Here is a 22,288-nt window from a genome sequence, read left to right as displayed (position 1 = left end):
ACCACACTGACCCCCCCCGAGTGACCACACTGACCCCCCCCCCGAGTGACCACACTGACCCCCCCCCGAGTGACCACACTGACCCCCCCCCCGAGTGACCACACTGACCCCCCCCGAGTGACCACACTGACCCCCCCCGAGTGACCACACTGACCCCCTCAGTGACCACACTGACCCCCCCCTGAGTGACCACACTGACCCCCCCCGAGTGACCACACTGACCCCCCCCGAGTGACCACACTGACCCCCCCCGAGTGACCACACTGACCCCCTGAGTGACCACACTGACCCCCCCCCCGAGTGACCACACTGACCCCCCCCCGAGTGACCACACTGACCCCCCCCCCGAGTGACCACACTGACCCCCCCCGAGTGACCACACTGACCCCCCCCCGAGTGACCACACTGACCCCCCCCCGAGTGACCACACTGACCCCCCCTGAGTGACCACACTGACCCCCCCCGAGTGACCACACTGACCCCCTGAGTGACCACACTGACCCCCTGAGTGACCACACTGACCCCCTCAGTGACCACACTGACCCCCTCAGTGACCACACTGACCCCCCCCCCCGAGTGACCACACTGACCCCCCCCCGAGTGACCACACTGACCCCCCCCGAGTGACCACACTGACCCCCCCCCCGAGTGACCACACTGACCCCCCCCGAGTGACCACACTGACCCCCCCCCCCGAGTGACCACACTGACCCCCCCGAGTGACCACACTGACCCCCCCCCGAGTGACCACACTGACCCCCCGGAGTGACCACACTGAAACCCCGAGTGACCACACTGACCCCCCCAGAGTGACCACATTGACCACCCGAGTGACCACACTGTCTCCACGGAGTGACCACACTGACCCCTAGAGTGACCACACTGACCACCCACCGGAGTGACCACACAGACCCCCCCCTGGGTGACCACACTGACCCCCCCGGAGTGACCACACTGACCCCCTGAGTGACCACACTGACCACCCGCGTGACCACACTGACCACCCGCGTGATCACACTGACCACCCGCGTGACCACACTGACCACCCGCGTGACCACACAGCCCGAATCCATCCCAGAGTCAGTCAGGATCAATCCCAAAGTCAGTCAGGATCCATCCCAGAGTCAGTCAGGATCCATCCCAGAGTCAGTCAGTGTCAATCCCAGAGGAGTCTGCGTCAATCCCAGGGCAAGTCAGGATCCATCCCAGAGCGAGTCAGGGTCAATCCCAGAGCGAGTCAGGGTCAATCCCAGAGCGAGTCAGGGTCAATCCCAGAGCGAGTCAGAGTCAATCCCAAAGCGAGTCAGGGTCAATCCCAGAGCGAGTCAGGGTCAATCCCAGAGCGAGTCAGGGTCAATCCCAGAGCGAGTCAGAGTCAATCCCAAAGCGAGTCAGGGTCAATCCCAGAGCGAGTCAAGGTCAATCCCAGAGCGAGTCAGGGTCAATCCCCGAGCGAGTCAGGGTCAATCCCAGAGCGAGTCAGGGTCAATCCCAGAGCGAGTCCCTTGGACCTGATGCAACCCATCAGGTCCAGGGGACTTATCAGCCTTTAGCCCCATTTGTTTCCCTGGTACTTTTTCTCTAGTGATAGTTATTGTATTTATTTCCTCCCCCCCTTTTGCCCCTTGATTATTTAGTATTTTTGGGATTCTATTAGTGTCTTCTACCGTGAAGACTGATGCAAAGTATCTATTTAACTCCTCTGCGCTTTCCTGGTTCTCCATTATTATTTCCCCAGCCTCATTCTCCAAGGGGCCTATGTTCACTTTGGCCTCTCTCTTCCTTGTTATATATTTAAAGAGGCTCTTACTGTCCTTTTTTATATTACTTGCTAGTTTACCCCCAAAGTTTATTTTCTCCCTCTTTATTATTTTTTTGGTCATCTTTTATTGCTTGTTAAAACTTTCCCAATCCTCTGGTTTACCACTAATTTCTGCCACATTGTATGATTTTTTTAATTTAATTTGACACTGTCCTTAACTTCCTCGGTTAGCCATGGTTGGTTTATCCCCTTCCTTGAATCCTTCTTCCTCTCTGGGATATATCTTTGTTGTGAGTCATGAACTATTTTCTTAAACATCTGCCATTGTTCATCAACTGTTTTTTCTGCGAAAGTCCTTTCCCAGTCCACTCTGTCCTTAAACCATTGTCATCACTTTTATTTAAGTTTAGCACAGTTGTTTCCAACCCAAGTTTCTCACTCTCAAACCGAATGCTAAATTCCACCATTTTATAGTCACTGTTTCCTAGGGGATCCTTTACTCTGAGATCATTTATTAAACCTGTCTCATTACACATTACTAGATCCAAAACAGATTAGATTTAGGTTTTCCCAATCTAAGTGACAGTTAAAGTCACCCATGATTAATGTACTGCCTTTTTTTACATGCCCTCATTATCTCCTGATTTATTCACTGTCCTATAGTATAACTACTGTCAAGGGGCCTCTAGTCTACACCCACCAATGTCTTCTTCCCCTTGTTATTTCTTACCCATATGGATTCTGCACAGAGTTACAGACCTTCAGCTGTCACTTTGCACCTTCTTGCTTCTTGCAAGCTGTTCTCACTTAATCTGAAGCTTGGAGCCTTCCCCTCTGCCCCTCACTCTTAACTTCACTTAACTGGACCTTTTCCCAGGTTCTTCTCCCTCCTTTGACTACAACGTCCTCTTTGGACTTTTCGCTGTTCCATTCCCCTGGATTTTTGGCGTTTTTCTTAACTTGGAACTTCTATCTGTCCCCTTTGCTCCAGTCTCTCCTGGCAGTTACTTTTAATAACCAGCTGAACTCCACAGCTTCCAAGTCAAACTGCTGTCTTTCTTCTGTGTGTGTCTGTGGGAGGGACCTGCCTCTCTGGGCCCCTCCAATCCTTCTACCCTTGTATGTTTACTCTTTCTTTAAAAGTCGTAAAACTCCTTATTAGAAATGCGGATACCTTCCGAAAGTGAAACTAAAACTCAATTTGACCTTTCTTAACACAGATACAGAAATACAAATTGAATTTAAACTTTAAAGCTAAAACTCATCCCCAACACCCACAAATACCAATATAACTGACATAAACTATTCTATTTCCTAGCACCATGTTTGAACCAAGGCTGTAATGAGGTCAGGAGCTGAGTGGCCCTGGCGGAACCCAAACTGGGCGTCAGTGAGCAGGTTATTGCTAAGCAAGTGCCGCTTAATATCACTGCTGATGACCCCTTCCATTACTTTACTGATGATGGAGAGTAGATTGATGGGGTGGTAATTGGCCGTTTGGATTTGCCCTGCTTCTCGTATACAGGACATACCTGGGCAATTTTCCACATAGCTGGGTAGATGCCAGTGTTGTAGATGTCACTGGAACAGTTTGGCTAGGGGCAAGGCAAGTTCTGGAGCACAAGCCTTCAGTACTATTGCCGGAATATTGTCAGGGCCCATAGTCTCTGCAGTATCCAGTGCCTTCAGCCATTTCTTGATATCACGTTGAGTGAATCGAATTGGCTGAAGACTGGCATCTGTGATGCTGGGGATCACCGGAGGAGGCCGAGATGGATCATCCACTCGGCACTTCTGACTGAAGATTGCAGCAAATGCTTCAGCCTTATCATTTGCAGGTACTGCATGGGAGTGCGATCAGTGAGTGGGCAGAGATGCAGGTCAGCTCAGATGGACAACTGACAGAGAATCCCAGCAGGCAGCATTGAAAATGCTCAGGACGTTGAGGTGAGTAATGGCAGGGGATGGTAGGGGGATGGGAACCTATTCAAGGAGTTAGAGGAGGGGGAATCAAGGACAAGAACAAAAGACAGAAAGGGGAATAAGAAAAGTGATAGGCAGAGAAATCAAGGGAAGAATCAAACGGCCTCAGTGAAAAATAGTGGGAACGGGACTAGTAAAGTTAAAAAGACAAGCCTTAAGGCTTTGTGCCTTAACACGAGGAGCATTCCCAATAAAGTGGATGAATTAACCGCGCAAATAGATGTAAACGGATAGGATATAGTCAGGATTACGGAGACAAACTGCAGGGTGACCAGGGATGGGAACTGAACATCCAGAGGGATTCAGTAGGAAGGACAGACAAAAAGGAAAAGGCGGTGGAGTTCCATTGCTGGTTAAAGAGAAAATTAACGCAATAGTGAGGAAAGATATTAGCTCCGACGATGTGGAATGTGTTTGGGAAGAGCTGAGAAACACTTAGGGGCAAAAAACATTAGTGGGGGTTGTATATAGACCCCCAAACTGTAGTGATGTTGGGAATGGCATTAAACAGGAAATTAGAGACACATGCAATAAAGGAACATCTGTAATTATGGGTGACTTTAATCTGCATATAGATTGGACAAATCAAATTAGTAACAATAGCGTACAGGAGGCATTCCTGGAGTGTTTACAGGATGTTTTTCTGGACCAATACGTTGAGGAACCAACTAGAGAACAGGCAATCCTAGGCTGGGTATTGTGTAATGAGAAAGGAATAATTGGCAATCTAGTTGTGCGAGGCCCCTTGGGGATGAGTGACCATAATATGATAGAATTCTTCATCAGGATGGAGAGTGACGTACTTGATTCTGAGACTAGGGTCCTGAATCTTAAAAAGGAAACTATGATGGTATGAGGTGCGAGTTGGCTATGATGGATCGGGAAACGTTACTTAAAGGGATGACAGTGGATAGGCAATGGCAAACATTCAAAGAGCGCATGATGAACTGCAACAATTGTTTATTCCTAAACAAAAACAGAATTACCTGGAAAAACTCAGCAGGTCTGGCAGCATCAGCGGAGAAGAAAAGAGTTGACGTTTCGAGTCCTCATGGCCCTTCAACAGAACTGAGTAAAGTTAGGAGAGGGGTGAAATATAAGCTGGTTTAAGGTGGGGAGGGGGGGGGGCTGTTGGGGGGAGAGAAGTTGGGGGTGGGGGGATGTGGTTGTAGGGACAAGCAAGCAGTGATAGGAGCAGATAATCAAAAGATGTCACAGACAAAGGAACAGAGAGGTGTTAAAGGTGGTGATATTATCTAAGAGAATGTGCTAATTAAGAATGGATGGCAGGACACTCAAGGTACAGCTCTAGTGGGGGTGGGGTGGAAAGACTGACAGGGTATTATAGTTATAGATTTAAAAATAATGGAAATAGGTGGGAAAAGAAAAATCTATATAAATTATTGGAAAAAACAAAAGGGAGGGGGAAGAAACGGAAAGGGGGTGGGGATGGGGGAGGGAATACAAGATCTAAAGTTGTTGAATTCAATATTCAGCCCGGAAGGCTGTAAAGTGCCTAGTTGGAAGATGAGGTGCTGTTCCTCCAGTTTGCGTTGGGCTTCACTGGAACAATGCAGCAAGCCAAGGACAGACATGTGGGCAAGAGAGCAGGGTGGAGTGTTAAAATGGCAAGCGACAGGGATGTTTGGGTCTTTCTTGCAGACAGACCGCAGGTGTTCTGCAAAGCGGTCGCCCAGTTTGCGTTTGGTCTCTCCAATGTAGAGGAGACCGCATTGGGAGCAACGAATGCAGTAGACTAAGTTAGGGGAAAAGCAAGTGAAATGCTGCTTCACTTGAAAGGAGTGTTTGGGCCCTTGGACGGTGAGGAGAGAGGACGTGAAGGGGCAGGTGTTGCATCTTCTGTGTGGGCATGGGGAAGTGCCGTAGGTGGGGGTTGAGGAGTAGGGGGTGATGGAGGAGTGGACCAGGATGTCCCGGAGGGAACGATCCCTACGGAATGCCGCCAGGTGGGTGAAGGGAAGATGTGTTTGGTGGTGGCATCATGCTGGAGTTGGCGGAAATGGCGGAGGATGATCCTTTGAATGCGGAGGCTGGTGGGGTGATAAGTGAGGACAAGGGGGACCCTATCATGTTTCTGGGAGGGAGGAGAAGGCGTGAGGGCAGATGCGCGGCAGATGAGCCGGACACAGTTGAGGGCCCTGTCAATGACCATGGGTGGAAAACCTCGGTTAAGGAAGAAGGAGGACATGTCAGAGGAACTGTTTTTGAAGGTAGCGTCATCAGAACAGATGCGACGGAGGCGAAGGAACTGAGAGAATGGGATGTAGTCCTTACAGGAAGCGGGATGTGAGGAGCTATAGTCGAGGTAGCTGTGGGAGTCGGTAGGCTTGTAATGGATATTGGTGGACAGTCTATCACCAGAAATTGAGACAGAGAGGTCAAGGAAGGGAAGGGAAGTGTCAGAGATGGACCATGTGAAAATGATGGAGGGGTGAAGATTCGAAGCAAAATTAATAAATTTTTCCAGGTCCCGACGAGAGGATGAAGCAGCACCGAAGTAATCATCGATGTACCGGAGAAAGAGTTGTGGGAGGGGGCCGGAGTAGGACTGGAACAAGGAATGTTCCACATACCCCATAAAGAGACAGGCATAGCTGGGGCCCATGCGGGTACCCATAGCCACACCTTTTATTTGGAGGAAGTGAGAGGAGTTAAAGGAGAAATTGTTCAGTGTGAGAACAAGTTTAGCCAGACGGAGGAGAGTAGTGGTGGGTGGGGATTGTTCGGGCCTCTGTTCAAGGAAGAAGCTAAGGGCCCCCAGACCATCCTGGTGAGGGATGGAGGTGTAGAGGGATTGGACATCCATGGTGAAGAGGAAGCGGTTGGGGCCAGGGAACTGGAAATTGTTGATGTGACGTAAGGTGTCAGAGGAATCATGGATGTAGGTGGGAAGGGACTGGACAAGGGGAGAGAGAAGGGAGTCAAGATAACGAGAAATGAGTTCCGTGGGGCAGGAACAGGCTGACAAGCTTCACAGCTTCCAACCTGATAGTCGCCCAACCTCAGACGGCCCGCTTCTACCTCCTAACCAAAATCCACAAACAGAACTGTCCCGGCAGACTGATCGTGTCAGCCTGTTCCTACCCCACGGAACTCATTTCTCGTTATCTTGACAATCCCCATCCACCACTACTCTCCTCCGTCTGGCTGAACTTGTTCTCACACTGAACAATTTCTCCTTTAACTCCTCTCACTTCCTCCAAATAAAAGGTGTGGCTATGGGTACCCGCATGGGCCCCAGCTACGCCTGTCTCTTTATGGGGTATGTGGAACATTCCTTGTTCCAGTCCTACTGCAGCCCCCTCCCGCAACTCTTTCTCCGGTACATCGATCGTTCCTTCTGGGAAACCCTGGTCCACTCCTCCATCACCCCCTACTCCTCAACACCCACCTATGGCACCTCCCCATGCCCACGCAGAAGATGCAACACCTGCCCCTTCACTTCCTCTCTCCTCACCGTCCTAGGGCCCAAACACTCCTTTCAAGTGAAGCAGCATTTCACTTGCATTTCCCCTAACTTAGTCTACTGCATTCATTGCTCCCAATGCGGTCTCCTCTACATTGGAGAGACCAAACGTAAACTGGGCGACTGCTTTGCAGAACACCTGTGGTCTGTCCGCAAGAAAGACCCAAACCTCCCTGTCGCTTGCCATTTTAACACTCCACCCTGCTCTCTTGCCCACATGTCTGTCCTTGGCTTGTTGCATTGTTCTAGTGAAGCCCAATGCAAACTGGAGGAACAGCACCTCATCTTCCGACTAGGCACTTTACAGCCTTCCGGACTGAATATTGAGTTCAACAATTTTAGATCATGAACTCCCTCCCCTATCCCCACCCCCATTTCCATTTCTTCCCCCTCCCTTTTGTTTTTTCCAATAATTTATATAGATTTTTCTTTTCCCACCTATTTCCATTATTTTTAAATCTATAACTATAATACCCTGTCAGTCTTTCCACCCCACCCCCACTAGAGCTGTACCTTGAGTGTCCTGCCATCCATTCTTAATTAGCACATTCTCTTAGATAATATCACCACCTTCAACACCTCTTTGTTCCTTTGTCTGTGACATCTTTTGATTATCTGCTCCTATCACTGCTTGCTTGTCCCTACAACCACCCCCACCCAACTTCTCTTCCCCAACCCCCCCACCTTAAACCAGCTTATATTTCACTCCTGTCCTAATTTTACTCAGTTCTGTTGAAGGGTCATGAGGACTCGAAACGTCAACTCTTTTCTTCTCCGCTGATGCTGCCAGACCTGCTGAGTTTTTCCAGGTAATTCTGTTTTTGTTTTGGATTTCCAGCATCCGCAGTAGTTTTTTGTTTTTATCTCAATTGTTTATTCCTGTCTGGCGCAAAAGTAAAACAGGAAAGGTGGCCAAACCATGGCTTACAAGGGAAATTAGAGATAGATCCAACAAAGAGGCATACAAATTTGCTAGAAAAAACAACAGACCTGAGGATTGGGAGCAGTTTAGAATTCAGCTAAGGAAGACCAAGGGATTGATTAAGAAGGGGAAAGTAGAGTACAAGAGTAAGCTTGCGGGAAACATATAAAATGACTGTAAAAGTTTCTACAGGTATGTGAAGAGAAAAAGATTGGTGAAGACACATGTAGGTCGCTTACAGTCAGAAACAGGGGAATTTATAATGGGGAACAAAGAAATGGCTGACCAACTAAATACATACTTTGGTTTTGCCTTCACAAAGGAGGACACAAATAACACACCAGAAATGTTGGGGAACACAGGGTTTAGTGAGAGGGAGCAACTGAATGAAATCAGTATTAGTAGGGAAATGGTGTTGGAGAAACTGATGGGATTGAAGGCCGATAAATCCCCAGGACCTGATAATCTACATCCCAGAGTACTTAAGGAAGTGGCCCTAGAGAAAGTGGATGCATTGGTGGTCATCTTCCGAGATTCTATAGACTCTGGAACAGTTCCTGGAACAGATTGGAGGGTAGCTAATGTAACCCCACTATTTAAAAAGGGAGGTAGAGAGAAAACAAGGAATTATAGACCAGTCAGCCTGATGTCGGTAGCGGGGAAAATTCTAGAGTCCATTATAAAAGGTTTAATAGCTGAGCACGTGGAAAACAGCAGCAGAATCGGACAGAGTCAACATGGATTTATGAAAGGGAAATCATGCTTGACAAATCTACTGGAATATTTCGAGAATGTAACTAGTAGAGTTGATGAGGGAGAGCCAGTGGATGTGGTTTATTTGGACTTTCAGAAGGCTTTCGACAAAGTCCCACATAAGAGATTAGCGTGTAAAATTAAAACACATGGGATTGGGGTTAGTGTATTGAGATGGATAGAAAACTGGTTGGCAGACAGGAAACAAAGAGTAGGAATAAATGGGTCTTTTTCCGAATGGCAGGCAGTGACTAGTGGGATACCGCAGGGATCGGTGCTGGGACCCCAGCTATTCACAATATATATTAATGATTTAGATGAGGGAGCTAAATGTAATATCTCCAAATTTGCAGATGATACAAAGCTGGGTGGGAGGGTGAGCTGTGAGGAGGATGCAGAGATGCTTCCGTGTGATTTGGACAAGCTGAGTGAGTGGGCAAATGCATGGCAGATGCAGTATAATGTGGATAAAAGTGAGGTTATCCACTTTGGTAGCAAAAACAGGAAGGCAGGTTATTATCTGAATGGCAATAAATTGAGAGAGGGGAATGTGCAACGAGACCTGGGTGTCCTTGTACACCAGTCATTGAAGGTATGCATGCAGGTGCAGCAGGTGGTAAAGAAGGCCAATGGTATGTTGGCCTTCATTGCCAGAGGATTTGAGTACAGGAACAGGGATGTCTTGCTACAATTGTACAGGGCCTTGGTAAGACCACACCTGGAATATTGTGCACAGTTTTGGTCTCCTTATCTGAGGAAGGATGTACTTGCTATAGAGGGAGTGCAGCGAAGGTTTACCCGACTGATTCCTGGGATGGCGGGACTGACATATGAGGAGAGATTGAGCTGGTTAGGATTATATTTGCTGGAGTTCAGAAGAATGAGGGGGGGATCTCATAGAAACCTATAAAATTCTAACAGGACTAGACAGGGTAGATGCGGGAAGGATGTTCCTGATTGTGGGGGGGGAGTCCAGAACCAGGGGTCACAGTCGGAGGATACGGGATAGACCATTTAGGACTGAGATGAGGAGAAATTTCTTCACCCAGAGAGTGGTGAGCCTGTGGAATTCGCTACCATAGAAAGTAGTTGAGGCCAAAACATTGTATGTTTTCAGGAAGGAGTTAGATATAGCTCTTGGGGGCGAAAGGGATCAAAGGATATGGGGAGAAAGCGGGAGCAGGTTATTGAGTTGGATGATCAGCCATGATCATAATGAATGGCAGAGCAGGCTCGAAGGGCCGAATGGCCTACTCCTGCTCTTATCTTCTATGTTTCTATGAGTGTCACAGATCCACATACGTGGGAGAGCTTGAACGAGGCCCAGGACACATACTTCTCCCTCCAGAATCACTTGGCTGTTTGCAGTTGACCTGCTATTGGAGGGGATGCAGTAGGAGGACTTGCAAAGTCTGTAAATGAAGCTGAAAGACACCATTGCACATTATTCAGTGTCAGTGAATATATTTCCATATTATAGAGTGACAAAATGTGTTCCCCTGCGCAACAAACTGTGATTAGAATTTCTTAACTTTTCTAGGCTTAACACTTCTAGGTGCTGCCCTGACATCTGCAGCAGGGGTGGAGACAGCCTGTGCAATGGTCGGCCCTGTTGAACCTGATGACTTCTGGAGACCGAGGCCTTGAGGGTCCCGGCTTGCTTTGGCTGTGCACCTGTGGGCCAGCCCCTCCCTCTGCAGTGACGGAGGGTGAAGGTGAGGGGGTCACAGTCAAAGGGGTCTCGGAGTGAGAGGGCGGCCTCTGAGATTCCTGAGGGGACGACCCAGAGGTGTCTAGCTGCTGTTCCTCCTCCCTTCCGGTGCCCGAGGAATCTGGCCTGACTCCTTGAGGGGAAGGAGTACCTGGAGGGACTTCGAGGTGCTCCGTTTCCCCCTCGTGTTGCCACTGCAGGAACCCACTCATGGCTCCTGTGAGGGAGTGCAGGTTTGCGTTTTGCTTTACCTCCCCATGGAGACCTCCATACGCGCACATGTGGGCACCATTTCATCAGAGAGCAGGCGGGCTCCAATTTGTATGCCAGTCTGTTGAGGGCTTCTATCAGCTCTCCGTGTTCTTCCCCTGCCTTCTACTGACTCTCCAGGATGAGTTGGAAGGCCGAATCCAGAGGCTTGTCACCTGACTCGGACCTCACAGATGCCTCTTCCCCAGCAGCCCTCCCAGTGCCGGGGAGCTGGGCTGAACCTGCCTTCTCCTGCTGTGGACACGTGCCCGTGTGGTGACCACCAGGTTGTGAACCTGAGCCTGCGCTAGACCTGGGTCCCACTGAGGTTTGTGTCTCTGCGTTGGTGCAGGGTGTGGGTAAGCGCTGTGACTGGTCTTCCAGGCTGCTTATTCCCAGCTTGTCAATGGAGGAGGTGACTCTTGGCTGGAAGTGAGGATGTGAATGGAGCTGAGGGACTGGCTGGCTGAGGGTGTCAGTCGCTTGGCAGAGCTCCCTGTGAACCAAAGTAGAGATAATTAGTGAATGGCAGCAGAGCCAAAAGCAGGAGAGAGAGAGAGAGCACTCACAGTGTTGTTGAGAGAGGGATGATGTGGTGCAGGATCCTTACATGGGTGTTCACCATCGATCTCACTGTCACCGCAGGCAGGGTCCACATTCTCACCAGTCAGCGCGATGACACACACCTCAAAGTGAGTGAGGGGCCTAATGTGGGCCACTCCATCCCCGGTCTGGGACCTCTCCCTGCTGTTGGGAGCCAGCTTCTCCTGCATGGAAAAAGATGGAGAGAGTGTGAGTGGGACACATGGCACTGTGTGGAATGTTTGTGTGGTGAGCGGAGACATGGACGGGATGAGGACACAGGCTCAAGAGGATTTGAGCCTGATGGAGATGTGAGGGTGTGTGTGAGAGTTAGTGGTGTTGTCTCTTGAGGTGTGAGATCCCTGGGGCTGTGTAATGGGTTTGTGAGTGTGTGAGTTGAGTGTTGAGAAGAGTGACTTACCCTGGCGGAACGGATGAGACCATTCATCCTGGAGCAGCACTGGGTGTCTGCCCTCTTTTGTAGAGCATTGGCACTGACCACCACCCCCCATGGGCGATTGGTGACTTTGCTTGCTGGCCTTTGCCCAGAGGACATCACGGCGGGCCTCCACTGCATCCAAAAAGCATTCCAGGGATGCGCCACTGAATCGAGGGGGGCTGCAGTCTTCTTGCCTTTTGTGTACACATCGTCTGTGCACTGGCCAAAGGCTGGGAGCACTGAGAGGTGTGTGTACGGCTGCACTTTAAATGTGGCGCCTGGCATGAGGAAGCGGCAAAGTGACAGTGTTGCAAGTGAATGAGAGGCCGCCTGCCACGGAAACAGTGTGTTTCCCGGGAATGCATAATTAATACGCTGGGTTTAGGATGAGACAGCGTGAAAAGCCATTGCGGCCAGTGGGTAAAAGGTTCTTTTTCCCGCCCGCTACCGCACTTGTGCAAATCTGGGACGATTCCGCCCTCTGTCTCTCCCTGTCCTGCTCTGGCTATGATTACCCATATTACTATCCTGCACTATTTGCTTATCCTTTCTCCTTAACTTTCCAAATCCACCCCCATGTGAATTCTCCCATGGTGTTTCCTGCGTCTGCTTCCCTTGTCTTTCATGGTGCTAGAGGTTGCAGTTTGGGAGGCGCTGTTGAAGGAGGCTTGGGGAGTTGTTGCTGAGCATCTTGTAGATTGTACACACTGCTACAGTCAGGAGGTGAGTTACTCGCCACAGAATTCCCAGCCTCTGACCTCTCGTGTGCTTAAGTTTTCTTTTCCTCTTGTTAATAAAACTTTTAATTTTAATTTTTAAAATTCCAAAAGTGTAAGTGGACTTCTTGCTGTTGAGATCAGTACGTTTTCTTCTTGTTTTCAGAATACAAAAGAAAGGGTATAGCCTCTAGGATTTGGTTTGCGTAGAAATTAACATCGGCTGTGGTCATAACACATGGAAACAGAGAAAGATAGACCAAGAATAAAAGTTTTAAATTGGGGAAGGGTCAATTTAACTAAACTGAGATGTGATTTGGCAAAAATGAACTAGAAACAGCAACTTGAAGGTAAATCAGTGTGAAGGCATTGAAGGAGGAGATAGAGAGAGGGTTTAAAATACATGGATTCCCTCTGGGAGGGACGCCCAAATCCAGACCTCTTTGGATGTCAAACAGCTCACAGTGTAGGATAAGGGAAAAAAAGGAAATATATCGCCGTTCCTTCACTGTCGCCATGTCAAAATCCTGGAACTCCCTCCCTAACAGCACTGTGGGTGTACCTACACCACATAGACTGCAGCGGTTCAAGATTTTACATACAAACATATGAATTAGGAGCAGGAGTAGGCCACTTGGCCCAGGTCACCATAACCTTCTCAAGCATAATTAGGGATGGGCAATAAATGCTGACCATGCCAGTGATGCCCACATCCCATGAAAGAATTTTAAACAAACTGCCATCATCAGTGAACATCCCCACTTCTGACCTTATGATGGAAGGAAGGTCATTGATGAAGCAGCTGAAGATGGTTGGGCCGAGGACACTACCCTGAGGAACTCCTGCAGTGATGTCCTGGAGCTGAGATGACTGACCTCCAACAACCACAACCATCTTCCTTTGTGCTCAGTATGACTCCAACCAGTGGAGAGTTTTCCCCCTGATTCCCATTGACTCCAGTTTTGCTAGGGCTCCTTGATGCCACACTCGGTCAAATGCAAACTTGATGTCAAGGGCAGTCACTCTCACCTCACCTCAGGAGCTCAGCACTTTTGTCCATGTTTGAACCAAGGCAGTAATGAGGTCAGAAGCTGAGTGACCCTGGCAGAACCCAAACTGGGTGTCAGTGAGCAGGTTATTGCTAAGCAAGTGCTGCTTCCACTGATGAGGCGGTAATTGGCCGAGTTGGATTTGTCCTGCTTTTTGTGTACCTGGGCAATTTTCCACATAGCCGGGTAGATGCCAGTGTTGTAGCTGTACTGGAACATTCAATTCAGGATTACCAGATTACCCCAACACCCTTGGAGTATCTGATTCCCCTTCTCCCAGTCCCAGAGTCTCCAATTCCTCTTCTCCCTTTCCTGGAGTCCCCAATTCCTCTTCTCCCTTTCCTGGAGTCCCCGATTCCTCTTGTCCCTTTCCTGGAGTCCCCAATTCCTCTTGTCCCTCTCCTGGAGTCCCCGATTCCTCTTCTCCCTCTCCTGGAGTCCCCGATTCCTCTTCCCCCTCTCCTGGAGTCCCCGATTCCTCTTCCCCCTCTCCTGGAGTCCCCAATTCCTGATCTCCCTCTCCTGGAGTCTCTTGTTCTCTGTCTCCTGGAGTCCTGATTTTTCTGCATCAGAAATCCTTGAATCTAATTGACAATCAGCAACACAAAGTGTTTCTGATTTGACAGTGAGCTTCTAGTCTATGCCACCTAACTGACTACATTTAACCTGAGATTAAAATGTCTGTTGAAGTTTCTCTCATTTCCTTTACCTACATTGAAGAATTTATATGTCTTGCTGATCTATTAAACTCAACTCATTCTTTTTTTGCAGTTTGTGCATTGACGGCTGTACACACAGAACACAGGAAGTTCATTTATGCGGCCATGTTTGACTCTGTTTTATTGTCTGGAGATTTAAAAGAAATGAAAGCTGGTATGAAAATCCAGTGGAACTTTTATGACCGTATCCATAGGACATTAATATTGTTCCATGAATCTGGTGTTGTTCCAGCTTTATCTTCATATTATCAACATCGATGTACATATTACCCAGCGAATGGAAGCCTGGAGCTCCGGCGATTGGAGGTTTTAGACAGTGGTGTTTATCATCTGAGTATAGAAGGATATTACCCTGGTTTAAGTACCAAACCGTATATTTACTTTGTATATCTAGATGTTGAAGGTATGTGCCCTTAGTTCACTAGATCATGTTTTATACGGCATGCAGAACACAATCCCAGGATGCCTTCATTGCTGAGCTCAGGCTTTTCTGACTTAATCTACAGTGGGAATGGCATTCCCCACTCTGCTCTGCTCAATCCTGCTCTTTCTGAGAATGAATAATCTGTCACTCATACAGAATTGGACAATGTCTATATCTCACTTTATCTTACTTTCGAATCCTCTATCTGTCCTTTATCTATGTCTTCAGCAGATTTTATTGCTTTCTTTGCCTCTCTTTCTCTCTCACTCCATCTTGATTTCTTTCTCAATCTCTCTCTCATTCACTGAAAGGCTCATTCTCTATCTGTCTCTCTCACTCTCATTTGCAATCTCTCACTCCCTGTTTCATTTTCTCATTCACTGTCTCATTCCTCATCCTTCTGTCTCTCTTACTCCCTCATTCCCTATTTCTGTATCCCTCTCTCTCTCCCTCATTCAATCCCTCTTACTCTCTCATTCTCTGTCTCTCTGCCTCTCATTCTATCTCTTACCTGCATTCCCTATCTCTGTCTCCCTCTCTCCCTCATTCTGTCTTACACCCTCATTCTGTCTGTCTCTCTCTCCCTCATTCTATCTCTCTTAATCTCTCATTCTCTGACGTGCTCTTTCCCTTGGTCTTTGTCTCACTCTCCCAGCCTCTCACTCTCATTTTGATGTTTTCTCATTTTCTCCCACCATGGCATTTAAATTCAATTCGTAAAATCAGGAATATGAAGCTAGTCTCATTAGTCTCAGTAATGCTGACCAGGAAACTACACTGATTGTTGTAAAAACCCATCTGGTTCATGAATGTCCTGCAGGGAAGGAAATGTGCCGTCCTTAACTGGCCTGGCCTACATGTGACTCCAGACCCACAGCAATGTGGTTGACTATTAGGTGCACTCTGATATTGCCTAGAATACCACCCTGTTGAAGGGCAGTTAGGGATGGGTAACAAATGCTGGGCTTGACAGTCACACCCACATCCCAAGAAAGTGTAAAAAAAAATTCTCTATAATTCTCCCTCTCTCAATATCTCACTTTCATTCACTTCTCATTCTCAACCTCACATCCTCTCATTCTTCATCTCTCATTCTCTCTGTCAGGTAGATTTTCAATTTAAAATGCTCTTAGACAAACTTGGTGATATTATTTGAGTGATTTGAGAGCGGACTTATCTTTGCGTTTGCTGACGGAATGGAAACTTAATCTTGTTCAGATTGATGCAATTAGTTGGATACTTGAATGCTGAAATGAACAATTATCAAATAGATTATGAGCGACTATGTTTTAGCTGACACATATGTGACGCAGTGAAATTTGGTGCATTCAGAATTGCTGAGCAGAAATGTGAGATGCTATGATGCAATTAACAGATCAATGATCGATGTTGTAGACACGAGCTGACCGATTATGCCAGTTTACATGGAGACTGATGACAGCGTGTAGGCTTTGTGTTATTCAGGGTGAGTGGGATTCACTGCACTAGGGTGTGTTATTCAGGAAGAGTGGGATTCACTACACTCGAGTGTGTTATTCAGGAGGAGTGGGATTCACTACACTCGAGTGTGTTATTCCGGAGGAGTGAGATTCTTTGCACTCGATTGTGTTATTCAGGGTGAGTGGGATTCACTGCACTAGGGTGTGTTATTCTGGAGTGGGATTCACTGCACTGGAGTGTGTTATTCAGGAGGAGTGGGATTCACTGTACTAGATCGTGTTATTCAGGAGGAGTGAGATTCACTGCACTAGAGTGTGTTATTCAGGAGGAGTGAGATTCACAGCACTAGACTGTGTTATTCAGGAGGAGTGGGATTCATTGCACTAGACTGTGTTATTCAGGAGGAGTGGGATTCATTGCACTACAGTCTGTTATTCAGGAGGAGTGAGATTCACTACACTAGACTGTGTTGTTCCGTTGGAGTGGGTTCACTGCACTCGAGTATGTTTGTCTGGAGTGGGATTTACTGCACTGGACTATGTTATTCAGGAGCAGAAGGACCCACTGCAGTACAATGTGTAACTGAGGAGGAGTGGGAATCACTGCACTAGATTGTGTTATTCAGGAGGAGTGAGATTCACTGCACTAGAGTGTGTTATTCAGGAGGAGAGAGATTCACTGCACTAGAGTGTGTTATTCAGGAGGAGTGAGATTCACTGCACCTGGGTGTGCTTTTCATGAAGAGTGGGATTCACTGCACTAGAGTGTGTTATTTAGGAGGAGTCGGATTCAAGGCACTAGTGTGCGTTGCTCAGCAGTAGTGGGATTCACTGCACTAGAGTGTGTTATTCACGCGGAGTGGGATTCACTGCACTAGAGTGTGTTATTCACGCGGAGTGGGATTCACTGCACTAGAGCGTGTTATTTATGAGGAGTCAGATTCACTGCACTAGTGTGCGTTGCTCAGGAGTAGTGGGATTCACAGCACTAGTGTGCGTTGCTCAGGAGTAGTGGGATTCACTGCACTAGAGTGTGTTATTCAGGAGTAGTGGGATTCACTGCACTAGAGTGTGTTATTCAGGAGTAGTGGGATTCACTGCACTAGAGTGTGTTATTCAGGAGTAGTGGGATTCACTGCACTAGAGTGTGTTATTCAGGAGGAGTGAGACATCCTGCACTGGAGTGTGTTTTTCTGGAGTGAGATTCCCTGCATTAGTGTGTGTTATTCAGGAGGACTGGGAATCAATGCACGAGAGTGTGTTATTCCGGAGGAGTGGGATTCACTGTACTTGGGTGTGTTATTCAGGAGGAGTGAGATACACTGCACTAGAGTGTGTTATTCAGGAGGAGAGGGATTCACTGCATTCGACTGTGTTTTTCGGGAGGAGTGGGAATCACTGCTTTGCAGTGTGTTATTCAGGAGGAGTTAGATTCACTGCACTAGCGTTTGTTATTCCGGAGGAGTGAGATTCACTGCACTTGGGTGTTTTTTTCAGGAGGAGTGGGATTCACTGCACTTGGGTGTGTTTTTCAGGAGGAATGGGAGTCACTGCACTAGGGTGTGTTATTCTGTAGTGGGATTCACTGCACTAGTGTGTGTTACTCAGGAAGAGTGAGATTCACTGCACTAGACTGTGTTATTCAGGAGAAGTGAGATACACTGCACTAGAGCGTGTTATTCAGGAGGAGTGAGATTCACAGCACTAGTGTGTGTTACTCAGGAGCAGTGGGATTCACTGCACTAGAGTGTGTTATTCAGGAGGAGTGAGATACACTGCACTAGAGTGTGTTAGTCAGGAGGAGTGAGATTCACTGCACTAGTGTGTGTTACTCAGGAGCAGTGGGATTCACTGCACTAGTGTGTTATTCAGGAGAAGTGAGATACACTGCACTAGTGTGTGTTACTCAGTAGCAGTGGGATTCACTGCACTAGAGTGTGTTATTCAGGAGAAGTGAGATACACTGCACTAGTGTGTGTTACTCAGGAGCAGTGGGATTCACTGCACTAGAGTGAGTTATTCAGAAAGAGTGAGATACACTGCACTAGTGTATGTTATTCAGAAGGCGCGAGATTCACAGCACTAGAGTGTGTTATTCAAGAGGAGTGGGTTTCCCTGCATTAATGTGTGTTATTCAGGAACAGTGAGATTCACTGCATTAGACTGTGTTATTCAGGAGGAGTGGGATTCACTGCACTAGAGTGTGTTATTCAGGAGGAGTGGGATTCACTGCACTAGAGTGTGTTATTCAGGAGGAGTGGGATTCACTGCACTAGAGTGTGTTATTCAGGAGGAGTGGGATTCACTGCACTAGAGTGTGTTATTCAGGAACAGTGAGATTCACTGCATTAGACTGTGTTATTCAGGAGGAGTGGGATTCACTGCACTAGAGTGTGTTATTCCGGAGGAGTGGAATTAACTGCACTTGGGTGTGTTATTCAGGAGGAGTGGGATTCATTGCATTGGAGTGTGTTATTCAGGTGGAGTGGGATTCACTGCATTAGACTGTGTTATTCAGGAGGAGTGGGATTCACTGCACTAGAGTTTGTTATTCAGGAGGAGTGGGAATCACTGCCCTAGAGTGTGTTACTCAGGAAGAGTGAGATTCACTGCACTAGAGTGTGTTATTCAGAAGGCGCGAGATTCACTGCACTAGAGTGTGTTATTCACGAGGAGTGGGTTTCCCTGCATTAATGTGTGTTATTCAGGAGGAGTGAGATACACTGCATTAGACTGTGTTATTCAGGAGGAGTGGAATTAACTGCACTTGGGTGTGTTATTCAGGAGGAGTGGAATTAACTGCACTTGGGTGTGTTATTCAGGAGGAGTGGGATTCACTGCACTAGAGTGTGTTATTCAGGAGGAGTGAGATACACTGCACTAGAGTGTGTTGTTCAGGAGGAGTGGGATTCATTGCATTGGAGTGTGTTATTCAGGAGGAGTGGGAATCACTGAGCTGGAGTGTGTTATTCTGGAGTAAGATTCCCTGCATTGGTCTGTGTTATTCTGGAGGAGTGAGATTCACTGCACTAGAGTGTGTTATTCAGGAGGAGTGAGATTCACTGCACTAGAGTGTGTTATTCTGGAGGAGTGAGATTCACTGCACTAGAGTGTGTTATTCAGGAGGAGTGAGATTCACTGCACTAGAGTGTGTTATTCCGGAGGAGTGAGATTCACTGCCCTAGAGTGTGTTATTCAGGGTGAGTGGGATTCACTGCACTAGAGTGTGTTATTCAGGAGTGGGATTTACTGCACTAGAGTGTGTTATTCAGGAGGAGTGAGATTCAGTGCACTAGAGTGTGTTATTCAGGAGGAGTGGGATTCACTGCACTAGAGCGTTTTGTTCAGGAGGAGTGGGATTGATTTACTGCACTAGAGTGTGTTATTCAGGAGGAGTGGAAATCACTGCCCTAGAGTGTGTTATTCAGGAGGAGTGGGATTCACTGCACTAGAGCGTTTTGTTCAGGAGGAGTGGGATTCACTGCACTAGAGTGTGTTATTCAGGAGGAGTGAGATTCAGTGCACTAGAGCGTGTTGTTCAGGAGGAGTGGGATTTAATCCATTGAAGTGTGTTATTTAGGAGGAGTTGGATTCACTGCTCTAGGATGTGTTATTCTGTAGTGGGATTTGCTACACGAGAGTGTGTTATTCAGGAGGATTGGGAATCACTGTACTAGAGTGTGTTATTCAGGAGGAGTGGGAATCACTGTACTAGAGTGTGTTATTCAGGAGGAGTGAGATTTACTGCACTAAAGTGTGTTATTCAGGAGGAGTGAGATTCACTGCACTAGAGTATGTTATTCAGGCGGAGTGAGATTCACTGCACTAGAGTGTGTTATTCAGGAGGAGTGAGATTCACTGCACTAGTGTGTGTTATTCAGGAGGAGTGAGATTCACTGCACTAGAGCGTGTTGTTCTGGAGTAGTGGGATTTAATCCATTGAAGTGTGTTATTCAGGAGGAGTGAGATTCACTGCACTAGAGTGTGTTATTCAGGAGGAGTGAGATACACTGCACTAGAGTGTGTTCTTCAGGAGGAGTGGAAATCACTGCACTAGAGTGTGTTATTCAGGCGGAGTGAGATTCACTGCATCACTGTGTGTTATTCAGGAGGAGTGGGATTCACTGCACTAGAGTGTGTTATTCAGGCGGATTGGGATTCACTGCACTAGAGTGTGTTATTCTGGAGGAGTGGGATTCACTGCACTAGAGTGTGTTATTCAGGAGGAGTGAGATTCACTGCACTAGAGTGTGTTATTCAGGAGGAGTGAGATTCACTGCACTAGAGTGTGTTATTCTGGAGGAGTGAGATTCACTGCACTAGAGTGTGTTATTCTGGAGGAGTGAGATTCACTGTATGAGAGTGTGTTATTCAGGAGGAGTGAGATTCACTGCCCTAGAGTGTGTTATTCAGGAGCAGTGGGATTCACTGCACTAGAGTGTGTTATTCAAGAGGAGTGAGATTCACTGCACTAGAGTGTGTTATTCAGGAGGAGTGAGATTCACTGCACTAGAGTGTGTTATTCAGTTGTAGTGGGATTCACTGCATTCGAGTGTGTTATTCTGGAGTGGGAATCATTGCACTAGAGTGTGGTATCCAGGAGGAGTGAGATTCACTGCACTAGAGTGTGGTATCCAGGAGGAGTGAGATTCACTGCACTAGAGTGTGTTATTCAGGAGGAGTGAGATTCACTGCACTAGAGTGTGTTATTCAGGAGGAGTGAGATTCACTGCACTCGAGTGTGGTATCCAGGAGGAGTGAGATTCACTGCACTAGAGTGTGTTATTCAGGAGGAGTGAGATTCACTGCATTAGAGTGTTGTATTCAGGAGGAGTGGGATTCACTGCACTATAGTGTGTTATTCAGGAGGAGTGAGATTCACTGCACTAGAGCGTGTTGTTCTGGAGTAGTGGGATTTAGTCCATTGAAGTGTGTTATTCAGGAGGAGTGGGATTCACTGCACTAGAGTGTGTTATTCAGGAGGAGTGAGATTCACTGCACTAGAGTGTGTTCTTCAGGAGGAGTGGAAATCACTGCACTAGAGTGTGTTATTCAGGCGGAGTGAGATTCACTGCACCGGTTTGTGTTATTCAGGAGGAGTGAGATTCACTGCACTAGAGCTTGTTATTCAGGAGGAATGAGATACACTGCACTAGTGTGTGTTATTCAGGAGGAGTGGGATTCACTGCACTAGAGTGAGTTATTCAGGAGGAGTGAGATTCACTGCACTAGTGTGTGTTATTCAGGAGGAGTGCGATTAACTGCACTAGAGTGTGTTATTCAGGCGGAGTGAGATTCACTGCACTAGAGTGTGTTATTCAGGAGGAGTGAGATTCACTGCACTAGAGTGTGTTATTCAGGAGGAGTGAGATTCACTGCACTAGAGTGTGTTATTCAGGAGGAGTGAGATTCACTGCCCTAGAGTGTGTTATTCAGGAGGAGTGGGATTCACTTCACTAGAGTGTGTTATTCTGGAGGAGTGAGATTCACTGCACTAGAGTGTGTTATTCAGGAGGAGTGAGATTCACTGCCCTAGAGTGTGTTATTCAGGAGCAGTTAGATTCACTGCACTAGAGTGTGTTATTCAGGAGGAGTGAGATTCACTGTACTATAGTGTGTTATTCAGGGTGAGTGAGATTCACTGCACTAGAGTGTGTTATTCAGGGTGAGTGAGATTCACTGCACTAGAGTGTGTTATTAAGTTGTAGTGGGATTCACTGCATTCGAGTGTGTTATTCTGGAGTGGGAATCATTGCACTAGAGTGTGGTATCCAGGAGGAGTGAGATTCACTGCACTAGACTGTGTTATTCAGAACGAGTCAGATTCACTGCACTGAAGTGTGTTATTCAGGAGTGGTGAGATTTACTGCACTAGAATGTATTATTCAGGGGAATGGGGATTCACATGCACTCGAATCTGTATTTGAGAAGGAGTGGCATTCACTGCACTGGAGTGTGTTATTCTGGAGTGGCATTCACTGCACTGGAGTGTGTTATTCTGGAGTGGCATTCACTGCACTGAAGTGTGTTATTCTGGAGTGGCATTCACTGCA

At 47.4% G+C, this 22,288-nt stretch overlaps 1 protein-coding gene across 1 annotated transcript in view; it reads left to right on the top strand.

The window, feature by feature from the left end:
- Window positions 1-22,288, top strand: part of LOC144695301 (HEPACAM family member 2-like) — a 42,533-nt gene that overhangs the window by 311 nt on the left and 19,934 nt on the right. Inside the window, exon 2 of the mRNA XM_078566204.1 lies at window positions 14,425-14,775. Coding sequence (XP_078422330.1) covers window positions 14,425-14,775 — 351 coding nt within the window. The remainder of the gene's footprint in view (window positions 1-14,424; window positions 14,776-22,288) is intronic.

The sequence above is a fragment of the Cetorhinus maximus genome, chromosome 21 (genome assembly GCF_964194155.1).
Source record: "Cetorhinus maximus chromosome 21, sCetMax3.hap1.1, whole genome shotgun sequence".
Classification (NCBI taxonomy): Eukaryota; Metazoa; Chordata; class Chondrichthyes; order Lamniformes; family Cetorhinidae; genus Cetorhinus; species Cetorhinus maximus.
Note: the sequence above shows the minus strand (reverse complement) of the source record. Positions and strands in the feature narration are given on the sequence as shown.